The following is a 20,357-nucleotide window of genomic DNA, read 5'->3' as shown; positions in this document are numbered from 1 at the left end:
GCTAAAGTGGTTAGTCACACTAATCAATGTGTCGAAAAAAAATAGAAAAAAGCATGATTTTCATATATTTTTTTCATAATAGTATATATAATACTGTATATGAAAACCTTTTGAAAAAAAAAAAATCAACAAATCGAAAAGTTATCAATCTCTTAAAATATCTGCAAGCCCACATCTCCTACCAGGACAGCTCGCAGCGCACCACTCTGCTATTTTTGAAAAATAGTGAACATTTTGTGCAAGTCTTTGAATATCTTCGACCTGATTTTATAACGTCTTCTAAATCTTTCTTCGAAATCAGTGGTTTCATGTCAAGGACCCCCAAAGTTACATGTATTTGGCCACACAGACCCCCATCTCAAAATATGTTGTTCCAGGGACCCCCCAGAAGCAAATATTTGAGTTACAAATGTTCACTTTTAAAAAGATATATTCAAAGACTTGTGAGCTTGTATATCTGCTATTTTTCAATAGTTAAAGCAGGGATGTCAAACATACGGCCCGCGGGCCGGATCCGGCCCGCGAGATGATTCAATCCGGCCCCAGGCTTGTAGAGCATACATTTCTGAGCATTTAGAAAAAAAAGTAAGTCTCTAGCCCATTCCTGTCAAGAGTTATGATTTTTTTAAAGAAGTAACCAACTAATGCTCTCTGCAGTCTAGCTTTCTCTCCCCTCAATCAGCCACCAGGTGGAATGTTAAGTGATCAGCAATCTCTCTCTCTGAAGATGACAGCATTGCTAGGAATGGGGGGATGGTGGGTCTGGCTATGAATATACCTGAACATACCTGCAATATCCGAACTCTACTCAAAGATTACACATATTAGGCATGAAAATTAATGTTGTTAAGAAAATAACTTATTTTTCAAAACTTTGAAAAATAATAATATTAAGTTTTATTATTCACTGATATTTTCAGAATATTCCATTATTGTTCATTACTCAAAATAAAATAAAATAAAAATAATTATTCTATTATCAAATGATTTATTCTAATTGGCACTTAAACAAATAGTATTTCTCGTACCAAATTTCTTGTAGGCTGCAACTGTAACACCAATAATGAAAGTAGCTATTTTACTTAATAATGAACACAATTTGGAAAATGATATACTGCTATACTGCTAGCTATAGCAGTGACTGAGACAACAGAAAAAAGAAAAAAAAAGAAAAAAACAGAGCGCGAGTGTGCATGCCGATCCGCGGCTGGTTATACCATTGCGGCCCTCATCAAGTCACCTTTCGTCCAATGCGGCCCTCACCCCAAAATGAGTTTGACAAGCCTGAGTTAAAGCATTGAATAATTCTAGGCCCACTCATAGCTCAATAAAGTCTTAGCAGGACAGTGGATGAAGCCATTTGGGCCTGAACGCAAATCTGTGTTACTTTAGATTTGAACCACTTTAACCATTATTTTGTTTTAACTATTAAAGAATAGCAGATCTACAAGCTCACGGTGCCACGCAGCGAGCTTGTAGATTTGCTATTTTTGAAAAATCGTGAACATTTGAGCAAGTCTTTGAATTTGTGACTCGATTCTATAAACGTCTTCTTAATCCTTCTTCTAAATCAGTGGTTCTCAAACCTTTACATGTCAAGGACCCCCAAAATTAAATGTATTTGGCCACGGACCCCCGTCTCAAAATATGTAGTTCCAGGGACCCCCCAGTAGCTTTTAAAAAGGCATATTCAAAACAAAAACAAAATCACGATTTTTCAAAAATAGCAGATCTACAAGCTCGCAGCGCGGCACTCGGTGCCGCGCTGTGAGCTTGCATATCTGCTATTTTTTAAATAAAATAATTCTAGGCCCACCCATAGCTCTAAGTCTTACAAGGACAGTGATGAAGGCCCACTCATAGCTCTATAACAGGGTTCTCCAATTAGTTTTCCCCAAGGGCCGAATCATGTCTAGGGTACCAAGCCGAGGGCCACAACATTGCAGGGGGCGACGGTGGCGTTCCCGCTACTCCAGCGACAGTTTTCGTTGTTGTCGGGAGAAAATCTTGTATGTCCAAAACCGTTCGTTTTGAATTTATCATTTAAAATGATTTAAACTAGATTTAAACTAGTGAAAACAGCCGATCTACAAGCACACAACGCCTCGCGGTGCGAGGCGTTGTGTGCTTGTAGATCTGCTGTTTTCACTACTTTTGTGTGATGGCCTGGTATGATTTGCGAAAGACCTTACACATTTGGAGATACGAGATTTCCACCCGACAATGACGATATACTAGTTGCTGCTCTTATACCACCATTATTACTAGGGTTGGTGTGGGCCAGACAGTAGCCCCCTGCGGGCCGCAAATGGCCCGCGGGCCTCTATTGGGGAATCCTGCTCTATAATGTCTTACCAGGACAGTGGATGAAGGCCCACTCGTAGCTCTTGTCCTTGGGGCAGAGGGCGGGCTCCAGGGCCATGTCCTGGTACTGGCCCTGGGTGAGGCCCACCTTGGAGGGCCTCTTCATGGGGCCCCGGGACGAGCCCTCCATGCACAGGCCCCGGCCCGTGCTGCTGGGGTCCCCGCACCAACCGCACTCCGGCTGCTCCAGGCACTGGCCGCACGTACGCAGGCCTGAGCAGTTCTGAGCTGAGAGGGGAGGAAGAGAAACAGAGCAAAAAGTTGGAGACTGTTGAAATATTAAAACCAGGAAAGCATCTGTCATTTCAGGTCATTTAGATGTCAGCTTGCAGGCATAGTGTTTATATACGTGTCGCGTCACGTTTCGAGCTTCTGGATCTATTTTGATGCTTTGATTTTGATCATTAATACATTTTAAAAAAAAATATGGAGATAAGGTTTCTGCCCGCAGCAACGACTTTCATTTATTTTTAGCCAAGGACCTCCACCTGAAAATATATGCGCCAGGGATCCCCATACAAGATTTGTGTTGCTAAAAAGCGAAAATATTCAAATTCCTTTCAAAATGTCTTTGAAAATAGTAGATCTAGTTCACGACACGTCGCAAGCTTGTAGATCTACTATTTCCAAAAAGCCAACGTATGTACTGTATGTATGGTTAAAGTGGTGAAACTTAGTCGGGGACCCCCTGGAACCCCCTCAAGGACACAAACTGCACAGTGCAGACAGTTTGCTTGATCAAAAAGCTTTGGAAGTGAGTGTAGTATATTTAAAGTTTTATTCTCCAGTGATCTGTAAAGTCAAGCCCAGGGCTGTGTCGGCAGCCTGTGATTAAATTTCACTTTGAAGTGAGGTTAACGCTGTCATGGATCTGATAAGTGGAAGTCCATGAATTCATTCTGTCCAAAGAGACCGTGTGGACACCTGGGAGTGTGCAGCCTACACACTGCCTACAACCATCCTGGTGTGTGTGCCTTCCTGCATGAAGGATAGAGGCAGGAGAGGTTGTTGTGTACATTATTCACAGCCTCTCTCACATAGGCTACAATTTGTAATTTACAATTTAGGCATTTTAGAAGACGCTCTATATATCCAGAGCAACTTACAGTAAGCGAGGTAAACACACATCAAATGCAGAGACAGAGTGACTCGGTAATCTAGGATCATAGGAAAAAACAATAACCTATTAGCATACAGTCTAAACAATATAATAAGGACGTCCACAATTACAACACCAGAGGCAGCGCCACAGATCACGTTCAACCCAAAGTCAACAAAAAAAAGGGTCAAACTCGTTCTTCTGCTATATGCCTACAACCAAAATGTGGAACGCCCTACCGAAGGCCTTAAAGGAGTGTGGTTCCCTAGCATCCTTTAAAATCGCCCTGAAAAACCACTTATAGGCGGCAGCCATTCGCAACTGGCAATAACAAAACCTAGCCCAGCCTCCCCTGACCCTTCTTTGTATTTACCAACTTGCATATTTTTTGCACTGTTTATTTTATTTGTATTTACTTTTTTTTTTTTACTATATCTACTGCATAGTACTGTGTTCTATCCGTCTGTCATTCAATGTTATATGAGATACTTTAATGGTTTCCTATGGAAATAAGCTTAGTCTTTTCTAGGATCTCCTTTTAGTTGACCTTGTACCAGTGAACTGTACCGTCATGAAACTGTACCTTTTCCTATGCAAACTTCTAATAAAGTCTTCAATCAATCAATCAAGATATGATGATCTGTACATTGATACTATAGGATGCCAGTTAAAACAAATTAGTTCAGAGTAAGTTGTTTCTTTGAACGTTTCAACAGGAGAGCAAGCAAGTCTAGAGAAAGCAAACTAGCACTTTGAGCAGGAGGAATTATGGCTCCGGGTTTTGGGAGAAATGATTGTTGCACTTGTTTCTGCTGTTAAAATATCAGCACTCCCGAAAGATGATAAACATTTTTAACTACATCAGGCTGTTTCACAGCCTCCATCATCAAAGAGTCATAAAGACACGACTGTACAAATCCATGTGCGTGATGCATACCTTCCTCCTCACCCGTTGTAAGACTATATTCACAAGTAGAATAAAAGAAAGATAGTGCATAGTCAATATATCACAGGCATAATATATCTGCGTTGTCGGGTGGAAACCTCGTATCTCCAAGTTTCAAATGTGTACGTTCTTTCGCAAAGTAACATCACACAAGGCCGTCGCACAAAAGTAGTAAAAAAAGCAGATCTACAAGCACACAACGGTGTGCTTGTAGATCAGCTGTTTTCACTAGTTTAAATCAGTTTTAAAATGAAAAATGCGAAACGAACAGTTTTGGACATACAAGGTTTTCACCCGACAACGACGATATACAACATAAATATAGAACATATCCTTGCTTTCATGCAGAATCCTTTTTCTCGTTTTTGACAAAAACTTCTGTCGAGTTTCCACTCGACAGAAGCGACTTGTTTCCACAGTTGTGGAAATATGTGCCCTCCCGAATGATGATAGAAAATACTTTTTTAGCCCAGATTCTAGTTTTTATCGCGCTACTTCAGGAGCTGCGAGTGTGACCGGGCAAAGGAGCCTCCATCAGAGGCTCATAAAAACACTACGGTGCAAATCTATTTTCATGTTGTACAGTGGTTGTACCTTGAAAGTGCTGGTCGTGGCACTGAAGTGGTTAACTGCTAACCACTGTATATGAATAAGACTGATGATATTTCATCTCCGCCTTAACAATGCATTCAACAAGTAGTGTAAAACCTCTTCAGAGAGACAGAGTGCTCAATGCATCACGGGCAGGCATCATAATTCATAATGCAACGTAAATATAGAACACGTCCTCGATAGAGAAATGTGAGATGATTACATCATGGCAGCATTATGCTCCACTGTGATATGGTTTCTATTGATTAGATAGGCTTATGTACATTACCTACACAGTGGGATATGTACACCATATCGTTGTGGTCGGGCAGAAACCTCCTATCTCAATATATTATTAATGTATTATTATTATTATATATATTTTTTTGTGTAAAATAATGTCAAACTTTCATCGCGTCACGGCAGTGTTGCCAGATGTACGATAATTATCATATTTGTACGATAATTTGACCCTCTGTACGATGTACGATCAATAATTCCAAAAATGCCCAAATGTACGATAATTTCTGCATATCACCAAAAATAGCGTGAATTCACTATTTTTCCCTGGCTGCTGATCTGGGATCTGGTTTGGCTTCTCAAAGTAAGCCAGTCAATCTGACCCTAGATCTGTACTTGGAGGCTTAAAAAACACTGGTTGCATCTTTCCAGACCAGTTTCAGGCTTTTATTTGTGTAAGCTCCAGGAAGTTGCCTGCCTCCACGCAGCATAGCCTATCTGATGCGTTTTTGTCATGCAGGAGTCTCAAAAAAGGTTGTTTCTTACACTAAAGACGCATTTTTGGGTGAAATTACGTTTTCACGCAAGTGATTTCTCTTTTTTGGCTGTGTACTATAGTTTCATGTCAAATAAGATAGTTCTGAGCCTCCGGTTCAACATTTCCCATCTGGCAACACTGCGTCACGGTGAAGGTACATATCCTTTTAATTTCATGGAGCCCGAGGATTGGCCCAGCCCCACTACTTAGCATACATTTTAGGCCCGGCCCGAAACCGTTGGGTCGGGTTCAGACAGAACTTGAGAACTCTATAGTCTGCAGTTCACTACACTCTGTATCGCATTCCATCCTCTCTCAACTGGCTTCTGTTCCGTTTCTCTGCACAGTGTCCTGTAACTGTAAAATTAAAGTAGAGGTGGCCTAAAAATACGTCCAGAGAAATCTATACTCCTGCTATGCGAGGAGGGGGAAACGATAGGCATTAACCCATTTAGGCCTAGAATTATTGAATGCTTTAACCAGTGAAAAATAGCAGATCTACAAGCTCACAGCGCGGCACCGAGTGCCGCGCTGCGAGCTTGTAGATGCTATTTTTGAAAAAGTCGTAAAAATGTGTGCAAATCTTTGAATATATGTATTTTCAAAGCAAACGTTTGTAACTCAGATTTTGCTTCTGGGTGGTCCCTGGAACTAAATATTTTGAGATGGGGGTCCGTTGCCAAATAAATATCATTTTGGGGGTCCTTCACATGAAAAGGTTTGAGAACAACTGACACTAGTAGTCTCTGAAGAACCGACTAACTGAGCTCCAGTTAAGTGAAAAGGACCTTTTCTTTGACGATGGCTGGCCAGATTGCTGACATAGAAACATAGGGTTTTTTTCCAAAAAATCTTAGAAGGATTCAAAAGACACTTATAGAATCGGGTCAATTTCAAATTTTCACGATTTAAAAAAAATAGCAGATCTACAAGCTTGCAGCGCGGCACTCGGTGCCGCGCTGTGAGCTTGTATATCTGCTATTTTTCAATAGTTAAAGCATAACATAATGATACAGAATAGGCCTACTGTGTACCCGTTCTGGATGGGTTAAGATCTAAATTAGAGCAGGTCTCATGTGTGGACAGAAGGGAAGGTTTACCGTCCCACCTCAGAGCCAGCTGAAAGCCGAGAGCCCGGCTTTATAGAGCCCTGGTTCTCAAGGTAGGGTCCGGGGACTCCCAAGGGTCCTTGGGGGGGCTTCCAGTTGGTCTCGAGCAAAATGTGTAACAGTATAAACATGTGTGCCCAATTCTATTCAAAAATAGCCGATCTACAAGCTACAAAACTTGACAAATATTCTCTCATGGATGGATGGAGGTCTCTGGCACAAGATCCTTCCAAATAAAATGGTCAACAGCATATGGCATATTGTCTTACTTTTCAGGTTTCAAATTCAAAATTAGCTCAAACCTGAAAATGTGTCGACTTGAGCTGCGTTTCGAGTTCGTTTCGAGATCTGCTACTTTTGATGCTTTTGTGTGACACTGTAGTATAAAGTAGAGCGTTAATTCACTGCGACTATATCAATCTGGGGGTCCTTGACGTGACAATGTTTGAGAAGCTCTGCTGCTGCCATCCAGTGTCTCTGAACCGGTGTGATGGTCCAGCTGAGCTGTGAGTCGTGACCAGTGGCCACGGGGGGAAATCCACCTTCCTTTGGCCCCGTCTTAATTGGAAGAATAATTGGCCATTACAGAGCAAGGAAAGGACAGGGAAGGTTTTGTGTTGGACGGTCAGCAGAGGCTAATGGTGTGTTTAGTTTCTTTCCCCTGCCACACAGACACTGTTGTTTCTATCAGCGACCTTTGGTAGCCCGATATCCAACAGTGGATACGGATGGCTGAGGCCAGGAGATCTGACAGAAGCTGTAGGTTAACCCATTTAGGGCCTAGAATTACTGAATGCTTTAACCAGTGAAAAATAGCAGATATACAAGCTCACAGCGCGGCACCGAGTGCCGCGCTGCGAGCTTGTAGATCTGCTATTTTTGAAAAAAGTCGTGAAAATGTGTGCAAATCTTTCAATATATGTATTTTCAAAGTGAACGTTTGTAACTCAAAGATTGCTTCTGGGGGGTCCCTGGAACTAAATATTTTGAGATGCGGGTCCGTGGCCAAATAAATATCATTTTGGGGGTCCTTCACATGAAAAGGTTTGAGAACCACTGACATAGTAGTCTCTCAAGAACTGAGCTCCAGTTAAGTGAAAAGGACCTTTTGTTTGACGATGGCTGGCCAGATTGCTGACATAGAAACATAGGTTTCGCAAAAAACCTTAGAAGGATTCAAAAGACACTTATAGAATCGGGTCAAAATTCAAATTTTCACAATTTTTCAAAAATAGCAGATCTACAAGCTCGCAGCGCGGCACTCGGTGCCGCGCTGTGAGCTTGTATATCTGCTATTTTTCAATAGTTAAAGCATAAAATAATGATACACAATATAGAGTACCGTTCTGAAAAGTTAAAGCAGGTCTCACAAGCAACACCACCGCGCTTTGTCTCCAATTGACTTCTCCAAAGACACAGGCTTTTCAAAGCGGTGGATTGAAGGGAAGGGATGGTAAAGGGAAGGTTTATAAGACCCTGAGGCTGATTTTACAATCAACGCCCTTCCTCCCCGACCCAGCTTACCTTCCCCCGGGACAATTGTGTTTGTGTTAGTCTCGCGTAGCCAGACAACTATTCCACAATCTCTGAACGCTACTGTATATAGAATCTGGAACAACACCTCCCGAAAGCCGAGAGAGGTACTGTAGCAGGCATTTCCGTTCACGAAAATATATTTTATCGTACATATCTTTACATAGATTATTTTTTGAAGCGGTGAAAGACGCTTCCAAGGAGTGGCTTTGTCTGTCCCGTACATGTTTTTTTGAGGATTCCCATAGATTCTCAAGGAGTGGCTTTGTCTGTCCCGTACATGTCCTGTGCATGCAGTATTGAGGATTGGTCAAGCTTCACATGACAATTTGGCCCTCCAGACAAAATCATTCATTCATTCAGAATTCATAAAAATATAGAACTAAAGCACATAGAAAGTATAGATCTACCTGAACAACTTCTGTGGGTTGCAGATACTGCCTCATGCTACCTCTAGTGGTAAGGGCACTGGCAAAATCCAAAACTAACCAAAAATCAGGGAGAACAAATTAGGACAGGCAAATGGTCTGTGGCCACCACCTACAAAAACCATTCCTTTTTAGGGGTTGTCTTACAAATTGCCTCATTTCCACCTGTGTGTCTTTTTCATTTGCACAATAGCACATGAAATTGATTCACAATCAGTGTTGCTTCCTAACTGGCCAGGTTGATATCCCAAAAGTGTGATTGACTTGGAGTTACATTGCAATTCTTATGCGTTCCCTTTATTTTTTTGAGCAGTGTATTAGGATACATTTGCAAGAGTGTAAAGACGAAACCGAAGTGGGGAGGAGGATTCACATCCGCTTCACCGCTTGCTCATGATCAGAGCTTCTTAAAGGGCCAGTTCACCTCTGGGGCAACCAGATCTTATTTTATTGTTGTTTGGGACACGATCAACACAATCCTGAGTTATTTTTTGTGTTCAATCTGTGTTTTGAGATATTTTAGTATTTCAGCATCAATGATGATGCATTTTGCATCATATGATGCAGCATGATGACTCATATGATGCAAAATGCATCATCATTCATGCTGAAATACTAAAATAACACAGATTGAACACAAAAAATAACTTAGGATTGTGTTGATCGTGTCCCAAACAACAATAAAATAAGATCTGGTTGCCCCAGAGGTGAACTGGCCTCTTAAAACATTTGAGCACTTTCTTCCACCACTGGCACTAACCGAACGCTTCCACTCTTTTTAATGGCGAGCGATGGGTGAGTTGTCTTACCGAGGCAGTCTCCGGTCTGCCACTCCAGACACTGTCCGTAGGGGAAGGAGATGATGTAGGCGGTGGAGTCCACACAGCGCTGTGTGCTGCTGCACCACATGCACTCCATGGCCTGGCTGGTGCAGTTGGTGCAACTGGTGTGCAGCGCACACGGCTTCTTACAGGACGGACGGGCGCTCTGACTGGGACTCCCTGTGGAAAATAAATACACTAAATGACTTATACTAGGCCTATAAAGCCCATGACCCGCCTAAGTCCAACACACTTTGCTAGTTAGAGATGGCTCAGAAGAGAAGCAAATGTTATATTAACTATTATAACTAATCAATGTCTTAATTCATGTATACGTAGGATAGGCATTCACAAGCTTTCAGCTTCTGCCTATTCCTTTTGATCACCTGTAACAATGATTTATATGAATGTATGACCTGTATGAAAAGTATGAGATGATCAAATAAACTAAACTAAACTAATGTCAGTGGGATTGGTATTTAAGATACTCAGAGGGACATTGCCCTCATTCCATGTCTAACTACTTCTATAAAGTGAGTGACACCCACAGCCACAACACTAGAGGGAGCACCTCGGATCTGGTACCCACCCAAATTCAAAACAAACATGGGAAAATATTAATTCCACAAAACCACAATATGGATGGAATGCCATCAAGGCCCACCAAAATACTTTTGTGTCGACAAAATTAACCGTAGATTTAGCAGACTAAAAACCATGTGATATTTACATATACTACACAATATTTATGGCATATTTTAGCGATTATGTGTCAAGGAAAATGTTGAGATAATAGCCATTTTGTTTGAACTGATGGAAAATAACTTTGTACTTCAAGTTAAAAATGATACTAAATATCCAAATAAATAAATTCCAAATATGATCAAATTATCTCGTGGCACCCCTGGACTGCCGTCACGGCACCCAAGGGTGCCCTGACACCCACTTAAAAATGATACTAAATATCCAAATAAATAAATTCCAAATATGATCAAATTATCTCGTGGCACCCCTGGACTGCCGACACAGCACCCCAGGCTGCTCCGTCACGTCACCCACTTTGAAAACCCCAGAACTAGACTAAAACCAAGACATTTCAGATGACTAAAATATGACTTTTATTACAAAAAAAGAATGAAAACTAAATCTAAATCTTCTGTCCAAATGAACACTGCTCTCTGGTTCTGTGTTGCGTAGAACAGAACTCACCGACGGGCTTCTCACAGATGAGTCCGTGTGCGGAGGCGGTGCAGGGGTTGGCTCTCAGCCCGGTGATCTGGGGTTCCTCCAGATAGGCACAGAACCCCGAGTCACTGGGCTCCCCGGGCAGCCAGCGCAGGCTGCTGTTGGTGAACGGAGACATGTCCTCCCAGCCCCAGTACGACACGTTGATCTTCCTCAGACCCACCCAGGGGGACAGGCGCTACAGAGGAGGGACACAGGACAACATGAGGGGTGGAAAAAGTACTCACTTTTTTTTTACTTCAGTAAAAGTATCAATCAGGGTTCCCACACATTTTTATCAATTAATTTCCAAAACCTTTCCAAAACAGAATATTTAACCCAATTTCCAGGACTATATAGCAATAATTCAGCTCAATAACAGGTCGCTTACTCCTATGCGCATCACTACTTTCCTATGCGCAATGCCCAAAGACAGGTAGTGTATGCCAGTGGTTCTCAACCTTTTCAGTTTTAACTGGGAACCCGGCACCCTGACGAGCACTAAGAGTTGAGGAATTTTGTATAACACGGTTTTATGCCTCTAATATTTGACAATTTGGCCCATGTTTAATTTGTCATTATTATATTATTAATATTATTATTATACCTGGTTAGAGAGCTTTCTTCACACTACAAACAGGATCAGTACCTGGTCAGTGAGCTTTCTTCACGCTACAAACAGGATCAGTACCTGGTCAGTGAGCTTTCTTCACACTACAAACAGGATCACTACCTGGTCAGTGAGCTTTCTTCACACTACAAACAGGATCAGTACCTGGTCAGTGAGCTTTCTTCACACTACAAACAGGATCAGTACCTGGTCAGTGAGCTTTCTTCATGCTACAAACAGGATCAGTACCTGGTCAGTGAGCTTTCTTCACACTACAAACAGGATCAGTACCTGGTCAGTGAGCTTTCTTCACACTACAAACAGGATCAGTACCTGGTCAGTGAGCTTTCTTCACACTACAAACAGGATCAGTACCTGGTCAGTGAGCTTTCTTCACACTACAAACAGGATCAGTACCTGGTCAGTGAGCTTTCTTCACACTACAAACAGGATCAGTACCTGGTCAGTGAGCTTTCTTCACACTACAAACAGGATCAGTACCTGGTCAGTGAGCTTTCTTCACACTACAAACAGGATCAGTACCTGGTCAGTGAGCTTTCTTCACACTACAAACAGGATCAGTACCTGGTCAGTGAGCTTTCTTCACACTACAAACAGGATCAGTACCTGGTCAGTGAGCTTTCTTCACACTACAAACAGGATCAGTACCTGGTCAGTGAGCTTTCTTCACACTACAAACAGGATCACTACCTGGTCAGTGAGCTTTCTTCACACTACAAACAGGATCACTACCTGGTCAGTGAGCTTTCTTCACGCTACAAACAGGATCAGTACCTGGTCAGTGAGCTTTCTTCACACTACAAACAGGATCACTACCTGGTCAGTGAGCTTTCTTCACACTACAAACAGGATCAGTACCTGGTCAGTGAGCTTTCTTCACGCTACAAACAGGATCACTACCTGGTCAGTGAGCTTTCTTCACACTACAAACAGGATCACTACCTGGTCAGTGAGCTTTCTTCACACTACAAACAGGATCACTACCTGGTCAGTGAGCTTTCTTCACACTACAAACAGGATCACTACCTGGTCAGTGAGCTTTCTTCACGCTACAAACAGGATCAGTACCTGGTCAGTGAGCTTTCTTCACACTACAAACAGGATCACTACCTGGTCAGTGAGCTTTCTTCACACTACAAACAGGATCAGTACCTGGTCAGTGAGCTTTCTTCACACTACAAACAGGATCAGTACCTGGTCAGTGAGCTTTCTTCACACTACAAACAGGATCAGTACCTGGTCAGTGAGCTTTCTTCACACTACAAACAGGATCAGTACCTGGTCAGTGAGCTTTCTTCACACTACAAACAGGATCAGTACCTGGTCAGTGAGCTTTCTTCACGCTACAAACAGGATCAGTACCTGGTCAGTGAGCTTTCTTCACGCTACAAACAGGATCAGTACCTGGTCAGTGAGCTTTCTTCACACTACAAACAGGATCACTACCTGGTCAGTGAGCTTTCTTCACACTACAAACAGGATCAGTACCTGGTCAGTGAGCTTTCTTCACGCTACAAACAGGATCAGTACCTGGTCAGTGAGCTTTCTTCACACTACAAACAGGATCAGTACCTGGTCAGTGAGCTTTCTTCACACTACAAACAGGATCAGTTACCTGGTCAGTGAGATGCAGCTTCCTCAGCTGGTCCAGAACAAAGTCCACATGCTGTGTGGAGGTGAGCGAGGCGATGTTCCCGTTCAGGTTCTTGCAGTAGTGCTGGGCGTTGTCGTAGCTCTCCCTGCTGGCGTTGATACGCAGGCACGCCTCCTCCACCTGAGTCCAGCCCTCGCTGCACTGCTGGGCTGCATGGGGGGAGAACACAGGGTTTAACCCATTTAGGCCTGAACACATTATGACGCAATATTTTCTGCTTTAAACATAAAAAAATAGCAGATATACAAGCTCACAGCGCGGCACCGAGTGCCGCGCTGCGAGCTTGTAGATCTGCTATTTTTGAAAAATCGTGAAAATTTGAATTTTGACCTGATTCTATAAGTGTCTTTTGAATCCTACTAAGATTTTTGGAAAAAACCTATGTTTCTATGTCAGCAATCTGGCCAGCCATCGTCAAAGAAAAGGTCCTTTTCACTTAACTGGAGCTCAGTTAGCCTGTTCTTGAGAGACTACTATGTCAGTGGTTCTAAAACCTTTTCATGTGAAGGACCCCCAAAATGATAATTATTTGGCCACGGACCCCCATTTCAAAATATCTAGTTCCAGGGACCACCCAGAAGCAAAATTTGAGTTACAAAAGTTTGCTTTGAAAATACATATATTCAAAGATTTGCACACATTTTCACGACTTTTTCAAAAATAGCAGATCTACAAGCTCGCAGCGCGGCTGTGAGCTTGTATATCTGCTATTTTTCACTGGTTAAAGCATTCAATAATTCTAGGCCTAAATGGGTTAATGTTTAGCAGACACACTTATCCAGAGTCACTTGCAATAAGCAAGGTAAGACAGATAGACAGTGTAGTTCCTCAGTAAACTAGGTAACTAGGTAAACCAAGAACCTAGCATCAGTCTAAAGGCCCATTCCCACTGGGCCAGATAAACAGATACAAAAATATCTTTCTCCATTCAAGTGGATGGTAGTCTCGCGTAGCCAGACAACTATTCCAAAATCTCTGAATGCTATATACAGTCTGGAACTACAGCTCCTGAACTGCGAGTAATGGAAGCTGGTCATTTCCGTTCGTGAAAATATATTTTAAAATGTCATTTCTGCTAAGCAGCAAGCTAAATATGCTTAATGATTTTTATTTATGTTAGAAAATGGCTATGAACTGAAATGGCCATATATGGACATGGGACACACATTTTGCTTTTTGAAGAAGCCTATTCATTCTGGACTGATATTCTGGAGTCGTACGAGACAGAAAAAACCTGTTCATTCTGGACTGGAGTGACCATATATGGACATGAGGTGACATACATTTTGTTTTTGAAAAAGCCTGTTCATTCTGGACTGAGATGACCATATATGGACATGAAATACACATTTTGTTTTTGAAAAAAACTGTTCATTCTGGACTGAAATGACCATATATGGGCGCGGGACACACAAAGCCACTCATTGGAAGCGGTTTTCACCGCTTCAAAAAATATCTGTCAGATATTTTTTTTTTATCTGTATCTTACCATCCACTTGAATGGAGAAAGATTTTTTTTATCCGTTTATCTGGCCCAGTGGAAATGGGCCTTAAGCCTGGGGCAAAGCCACTTGGCCTTTGGTTTTATCCATTTTTTGAGGGGTGCTAACTGCTCCTACATCTGGATATGTTCGTCCATCCGTGTGTCCGTCCCGCAAAGCTGGGCATTGGCCAAACTTCGTGGGACGTTTAATGAAATTGACTCGTAAAAAGGCGGAGGGCACAGAGGCCAAATGCCAGGGCAGGAAGGCCATCGAATAAAACAAGATTTTAGTCCATTTCAATAATTAATTGCATTTAAGGGTTAAGGATGATTTAAAACGTAATAGCAGCCTGTGAGAGGTAGGATCAGAGCCAGCGGTCATAGAAATACCAAAGACTCTGCATGGAAAATATTACAATATTTGTCTACCTTAGAGAGACAAAATGTTTGTGTCTAGCATACAGATTATCTTTGCTGACAGCTTCAGTCAGATAGCATCATCTCTCCGGGGGGTTTCCACTGAATCCACTCTATTCTATTCTACTCTGTTGGCTTTAATTCAGGGAAGGTGTCAGAGCAAGGCTTTGTGACTGAGCTGAAATGGGAAACAGCCGACCGGGAGGCAACCTTTTTTAGCTGCACTTCAAGATTGCAAATGAAAGGGAAAAAAAAGGGATCTAAGCCAGTGGTTCTTCAAATGTGGACCCCAGCTAAAGTTAATACAGCATCACGATCATTGTATGCATTTATCAAAAAATGCACACGTACAAGCTCTGCCATGTTTGAAAACTTTTGGAGAAAAAAATTTAAAACAGATGGGGCTGGTCGCAAAATTGTTCACAGGATTACTTGATTTTAAAAATTCCAACTGTTAAATTGAACCGGGTTTCTCCACAATGCCCCACACACATCCGTCTACAGTTTGTGGGAGAAATCTGTCTGTACTCGCATCCTTTGAACATCTTGTACCTGTGTTATCTTGTCATTTAGTTTTGTTTAATTTCATGCTATGTTTGCTGTAGTCATGGCGTAATTGGAAACGAGAGCTTGCCCTCATGTGACCTTCCTGGAGAGATGAAGATAATGATATAATATTATCGTGGTGTCTCACCTGGCACGGCGTGGCACTCAGACTGGTTCTGGTCCCACTGGCAGTTGAGGTTGAGGGAGCAGCTCTTACAGTTGGCCAGCTTGCTGCACACCTGCTCGTTCCTGACCGGACACAGCGTGAAGTTCCTCACGTTCTGTAGAGGAGTGGAGAGAACACACATCAACACCATGTCTACACCTAAACACCTGCACCTTACTGGACACTGGGTGAAGTTCCTCACGTTCTGAAGAGGGAGAGAGGAGACATCAACAGCATGTCTAAAGACAGCTTTTAAACACAAAGATTCGGCCACGCTTTTCCGTCGGAAAGCATCTGCTGCCGACAGGGAACCATCCGCAATATTTCATGGGCAGATGTGACTTATGGGGGCTGGTGTAAACAGTAACAAAGAAATTGTCAACTTATTGTGTCTGAAAAGACATATTTAGCCACTTGCATACACAGTGTCCAGTGCATGCCCCCACTGAAATCTAAATACTTAAATGGCTAAAACGATAGAAAGCAGTACATGAAAACATTTTAACACTCGTGTTTTCTTTTCTCTAATTACAATCTCAAATATGAACCCTTGTTGTAAAAAACTAAAGTTGTCCTTTAAATCCTCCACTGTAGAATGGACCTCTCCAGTCTGCCACAGTGCAGTGCAGAAGCAAGCCTGTCGTCTGAATGCAATGTTCTGTCGCCTGACGTTTAAATGCCAAGTTTGCTAACTAATGCCAGCAGACTACAACAGACTAGCAGTTTGGAGCCGTTGGATGTAGTGGGAAGATCAATTAGTTAAATCAGGTTTAAAACATGGTCATCAAACCAGACCCCAAAAAAAGTTAACTTAAAGGAGTAGTTCACCCCCAAAATGACATTATTTCTATTGATTACTCATGCCATGGAGACTTGAGTTCAATAATATTTTGAGTTTTTGTTGCATTCCTAAGACAAAAATTTGATAACAATGAATTTACCCCCATTGATTCCCGGAATCAATGGGGATAAATTGACAAAAATATTTTTTTTGTCTTGTGACAAATACAAAAAAATATTACTGAACCCAAGTCTCCATGGCAAGAGTAATCAATAGAAATAAAGTCATTTTGGGGGTGAACTACTCCTTTAAAGAAGGAAAAACATATTCTGTAGAGTGGTGGAAAGTAATTTAATTTAAGTCAAATGTTGAAGTATATAATGTTCGGCATTCAATCCTAACATTGTGTGTGTGTGAGTGTGTGGAAGCACCACAGTGCCATCCGGTGGCAGACTCACGGAGGTGCAGTTGCTGGCAGCAGAGAGGCACTTCTTATCATCACACCACTGACAGCCGTTGGTGTTGGACGTACAGCTGGCACAGTCTGAGAACCGATAGCACCGCTCATCCACCGTGGCTGAGAGAGAGAGAGAGAGAGAGAGAGAGAGAGAGAGAGAGAGAGAGAGAGAGAGAGACAGAGAGACAGAGAGAGAGACAGAGAGAGAGACATAGAGAGAGAGAGAGAGAGAGAGAGAGAGAGAGACATAGAGAGAGAGAGAGAGAGAGAGAGAGAGAGAGAGAGAGACAGAGAGAGAGAGAGAGAGAGAGAGAGAGAGAGAGAGAGAGAGAGAGAGACAGACAGACAGACAGAGAGAGAGAGATATTCTGATGTGATTCTTGAAACATGGCACAAGCAAGACAGTTCTGAACAGCCTTCACTGAATGTGTGTGTGCCAATCCATGCTTCATTTTTTAGAAGTATCTTCTGAAGATCTGTTGTATTCTATCCACCTGTTTCTGCGAGAATTTACTGTAGCATTATTTGCGGGACACTTCTGGTTAACATCAGACATACAAGCTCACGTCGCATCGCAGATGCAACCGTTGTGAGCTTGTAGATCACTCTCGGCTGCGGTGCCGGAAGCTGCCTGCACATTCTGTGCAATGCACGATGGGATGATAGACAGTTGTGGATAGACTATTGCTGGTCTGGACAAATACTTATATCTTAAAATATTACTGTACCTACAGTAACTGTAGGTATTGACTTTACGGCCATATGGTGCATAGCAGCAGTGTGTTAAAGTTAAACACACAGAGGAAGACACTTCTACACATGTAGACTTCAGTAGTAATGAACCATTATGCAGCTTGAATGCAGGGAAGAGGAGAGGTTGCAAGTGAGAACAAAAGAAAGACAATAATATTACCCTGCTCATATCTCCACAACCGTTGCCCCCATCCATGCCAAATTTTGCACACACACTCCTTGCCTGCCAAACTACAACCTCCAAGGACCCCCGGAGCCCCAGGGACCCCCAGGTCCCTGGGGGACCCCCAGATTTAAAAAATGACCAAATGTGCAAAGATGACCAAATGACCACCCCAACGGGGCTGCTCACGGGGAATTCCCGGGGACCACCGACTCCTGGTGCTCCAGAACGGATGCAAAAGTGGTGGCGCCCCCAGTGGAGTACCCCCTGCCACTGCAGCGCACATAAAATGCCATAACTCGGGCTAGGAGCGTCTGGGAGAGCCGGGGCCGGTACCTATTCGTCCGCCAAGGCAACGCGGAGACCCCACCCCTCATTTCTCACATGGCCCTATTCTAGCGCCACCTTCAGGCCGATTTTTAAAACACATTTTTGGACACTGCTCCTACAGTTTTTGCCCTAAAATCACGAATATCACTACACAGCATGTCTACACTCATGTCATCAACATGGATCAGGAAGATTTTGGAAAAACAAATTTTTGCCCTATTTGTGGAGATAAGCCACCTACGGTCGCTTATCTCCCGATTAGGGAGTCTTACTGGTGTTATTTATTTTATTCCGGATCTGCACTGATCTCAGAAATAGCCCCCATGGCAGGGGTGGGCAACTTTGATGATGGCGAGGGCCACTATATTTCCACCTTCACTCCAGAGGGCCACATTGCATATTGCTGTGTCCTACGTCATTCTAGTATCTCATACAAAAGAAGCTGCGATGCGTTTTGAGCTTGTAGATCTGCTATTTTAGCTTCTTTTGAATTGGAATCCTGAATTATTTTTTCTGTATTTTTTTATTGGAATCCTGAGATGTAACATTTTGATTTAATTTCAAACGCATTTAGTTATATATACTCATGTTAACTTTATGAACTTAAATGCAAATGCATTGGACATACACATTTTTTTTTTAATACTACTAGTCATTAAGCTGACAGAATTAAAGCAGGTCATGTTTGGAATTGTAACAGCTGAAATCAATAACATATCAGTATTCCGGTATTAACCTGCGGGCCACATTAAGCGTAGGTGGGGGCCGCAGGTTGCCCCCGGGCCGCCAGTTGCCCATGTATGCCCTAAGGAATCCTGAAATCAAGACTGAGACTGAAATCCGTCCCCAGGACCAAGAACGTTAACTCCTGTACAACATTTTAAATGGCAAAGCCCCTCACTACCTTAGGAGTAACGCTTGATTAAGTTGAATGCACAGCAGTATGAAACTAGGTATTTCTCGCTTTGGAATGAGCTGCTTTTGTGTCTCAATCTAAACTGGCAGTCTTAATCTAAACTCTCCTTAAAGAAAGTGTGTAAATAGTGTTATAGAATAAGCTGCAGGCCAGTGATGCACTTTAGATGTGTTTATGGTTTGATATTGTTAGGGATTTTAGGTGGTTTTCAATGTTTATTTAGCGAGTTCATGTAACACGCACACATGCTGCATGTGATGTATTGGTGATGTGACATTTCATTGGAAGATGTATTTATGTTATTTTGTGTTGCAGGACATATCAATTTGGGGGTACTCGACACAAACAAGTTTGAGAACCCCTGCATTACAGACCTGACCTTTAACTAAAGTGTTTACAGAGGAGTGTGTTCCTTCTCTCACCAGCTCTAGCAGGACAGAAGGTTGCTGGTTTGAGTCCCTGGTCGTCCATGCTGGGCTCCCAGGGGCCACAGCGGCCCTTGCTCCACACGCAGCGGACCCCCGGGCCGGCCCCCACGCAGCTCTCTGGCCCCAGGAAGGCCCTGCAGCTGGGGGGTCTGTAGACCAGCACGTCATTCAGCAGCAGACTGGAGAAACCACCGAACACGAACATGGACCTGATGACGACAACACAGAGGAGAGAGCAGGGTGAGGTTAGACCAGGGCTCTTCAACGTTTTCAGGCCAAGGACCCCTTAGTTGAGAGAGAGATGAAGCAGGGACCCCCCCACAACATGTTCATAGATTCCATATAGTTTCATTGTTTGACTGCACAATCAATCATCAGTGTATTTTGGATTCATGTCAATTTGTGTTTTCAGATATTTAACCACTTGAACCGTCAATACTTAATAAACATGACCTACACTCTGTACTTAGTCTGCTCTTTTACCCCATCTACACAAAACCTTTTTGCCGAAAATAGCCGATCCGCAAGCTCACAATGCCTTGCAGCGTGAGGCGTTGTGAGCTTGTAGATCTGCTATTTTTGGCTTAAGTTCTCAAAATATGGACACTATGGTTCAAGTGCATGCATATAAAAAAGGAGAAAAAAAAGGTTTCTATCAGACAAAGATTTGGAGGACCCCCTGTAGTAACTCTGAGGACCCCCCGTTGAAATAATGGAAATAATGCTTTTATATCTGGCC

At 42.6% G+C, this 20,357-nt stretch overlaps 1 protein-coding gene across 1 annotated transcript in view; it reads right to left on the bottom strand.

Annotated features, from left to right (window-relative positions):
- Positions 1-20,357, bottom strand: part of LOC308303581 (attractin-like protein 1) — a 179,494-nt gene that overhangs the window by 120,133 nt on the left and 39,004 nt on the right. The window contains exons 13-19 of the mRNA XM_080747989.1: positions 19,613-19,827; positions 17,030-17,148; positions 15,773-15,905; positions 13,140-13,327; positions 10,879-11,092; positions 9,658-9,849; positions 2,356-2,592 (exon numbers count right to left, since the gene is read on the bottom strand). Of these exons, the coding sequence (XP_080604115.1) occupies positions 2,356-2,592; positions 9,658-9,849; positions 10,879-11,092; positions 13,140-13,327; positions 15,773-15,905; positions 17,030-17,148; positions 19,613-19,827 (1,298 nt within the window). The remainder of the gene's footprint in view (positions 1-2,355; positions 2,593-9,657; positions 9,850-10,878; positions 11,093-13,139; positions 13,328-15,772; positions 15,906-17,029; positions 17,149-19,612; positions 19,828-20,357) is intronic.

This window comes from Nannobrachium achirus (assembly GCF_963921795.1).
Source record: "Nannobrachium achirus genome assembly, chromosome: 18".
NCBI lineage: Eukaryota > Metazoa > Chordata > Actinopteri > Myctophiformes > Myctophidae > Nannobrachium > Nannobrachium achirus.
The sequence above is the reverse complement of the archived record's forward strand: the minus strand, read 5'-3'. Positions and strand labels throughout refer to the sequence as shown.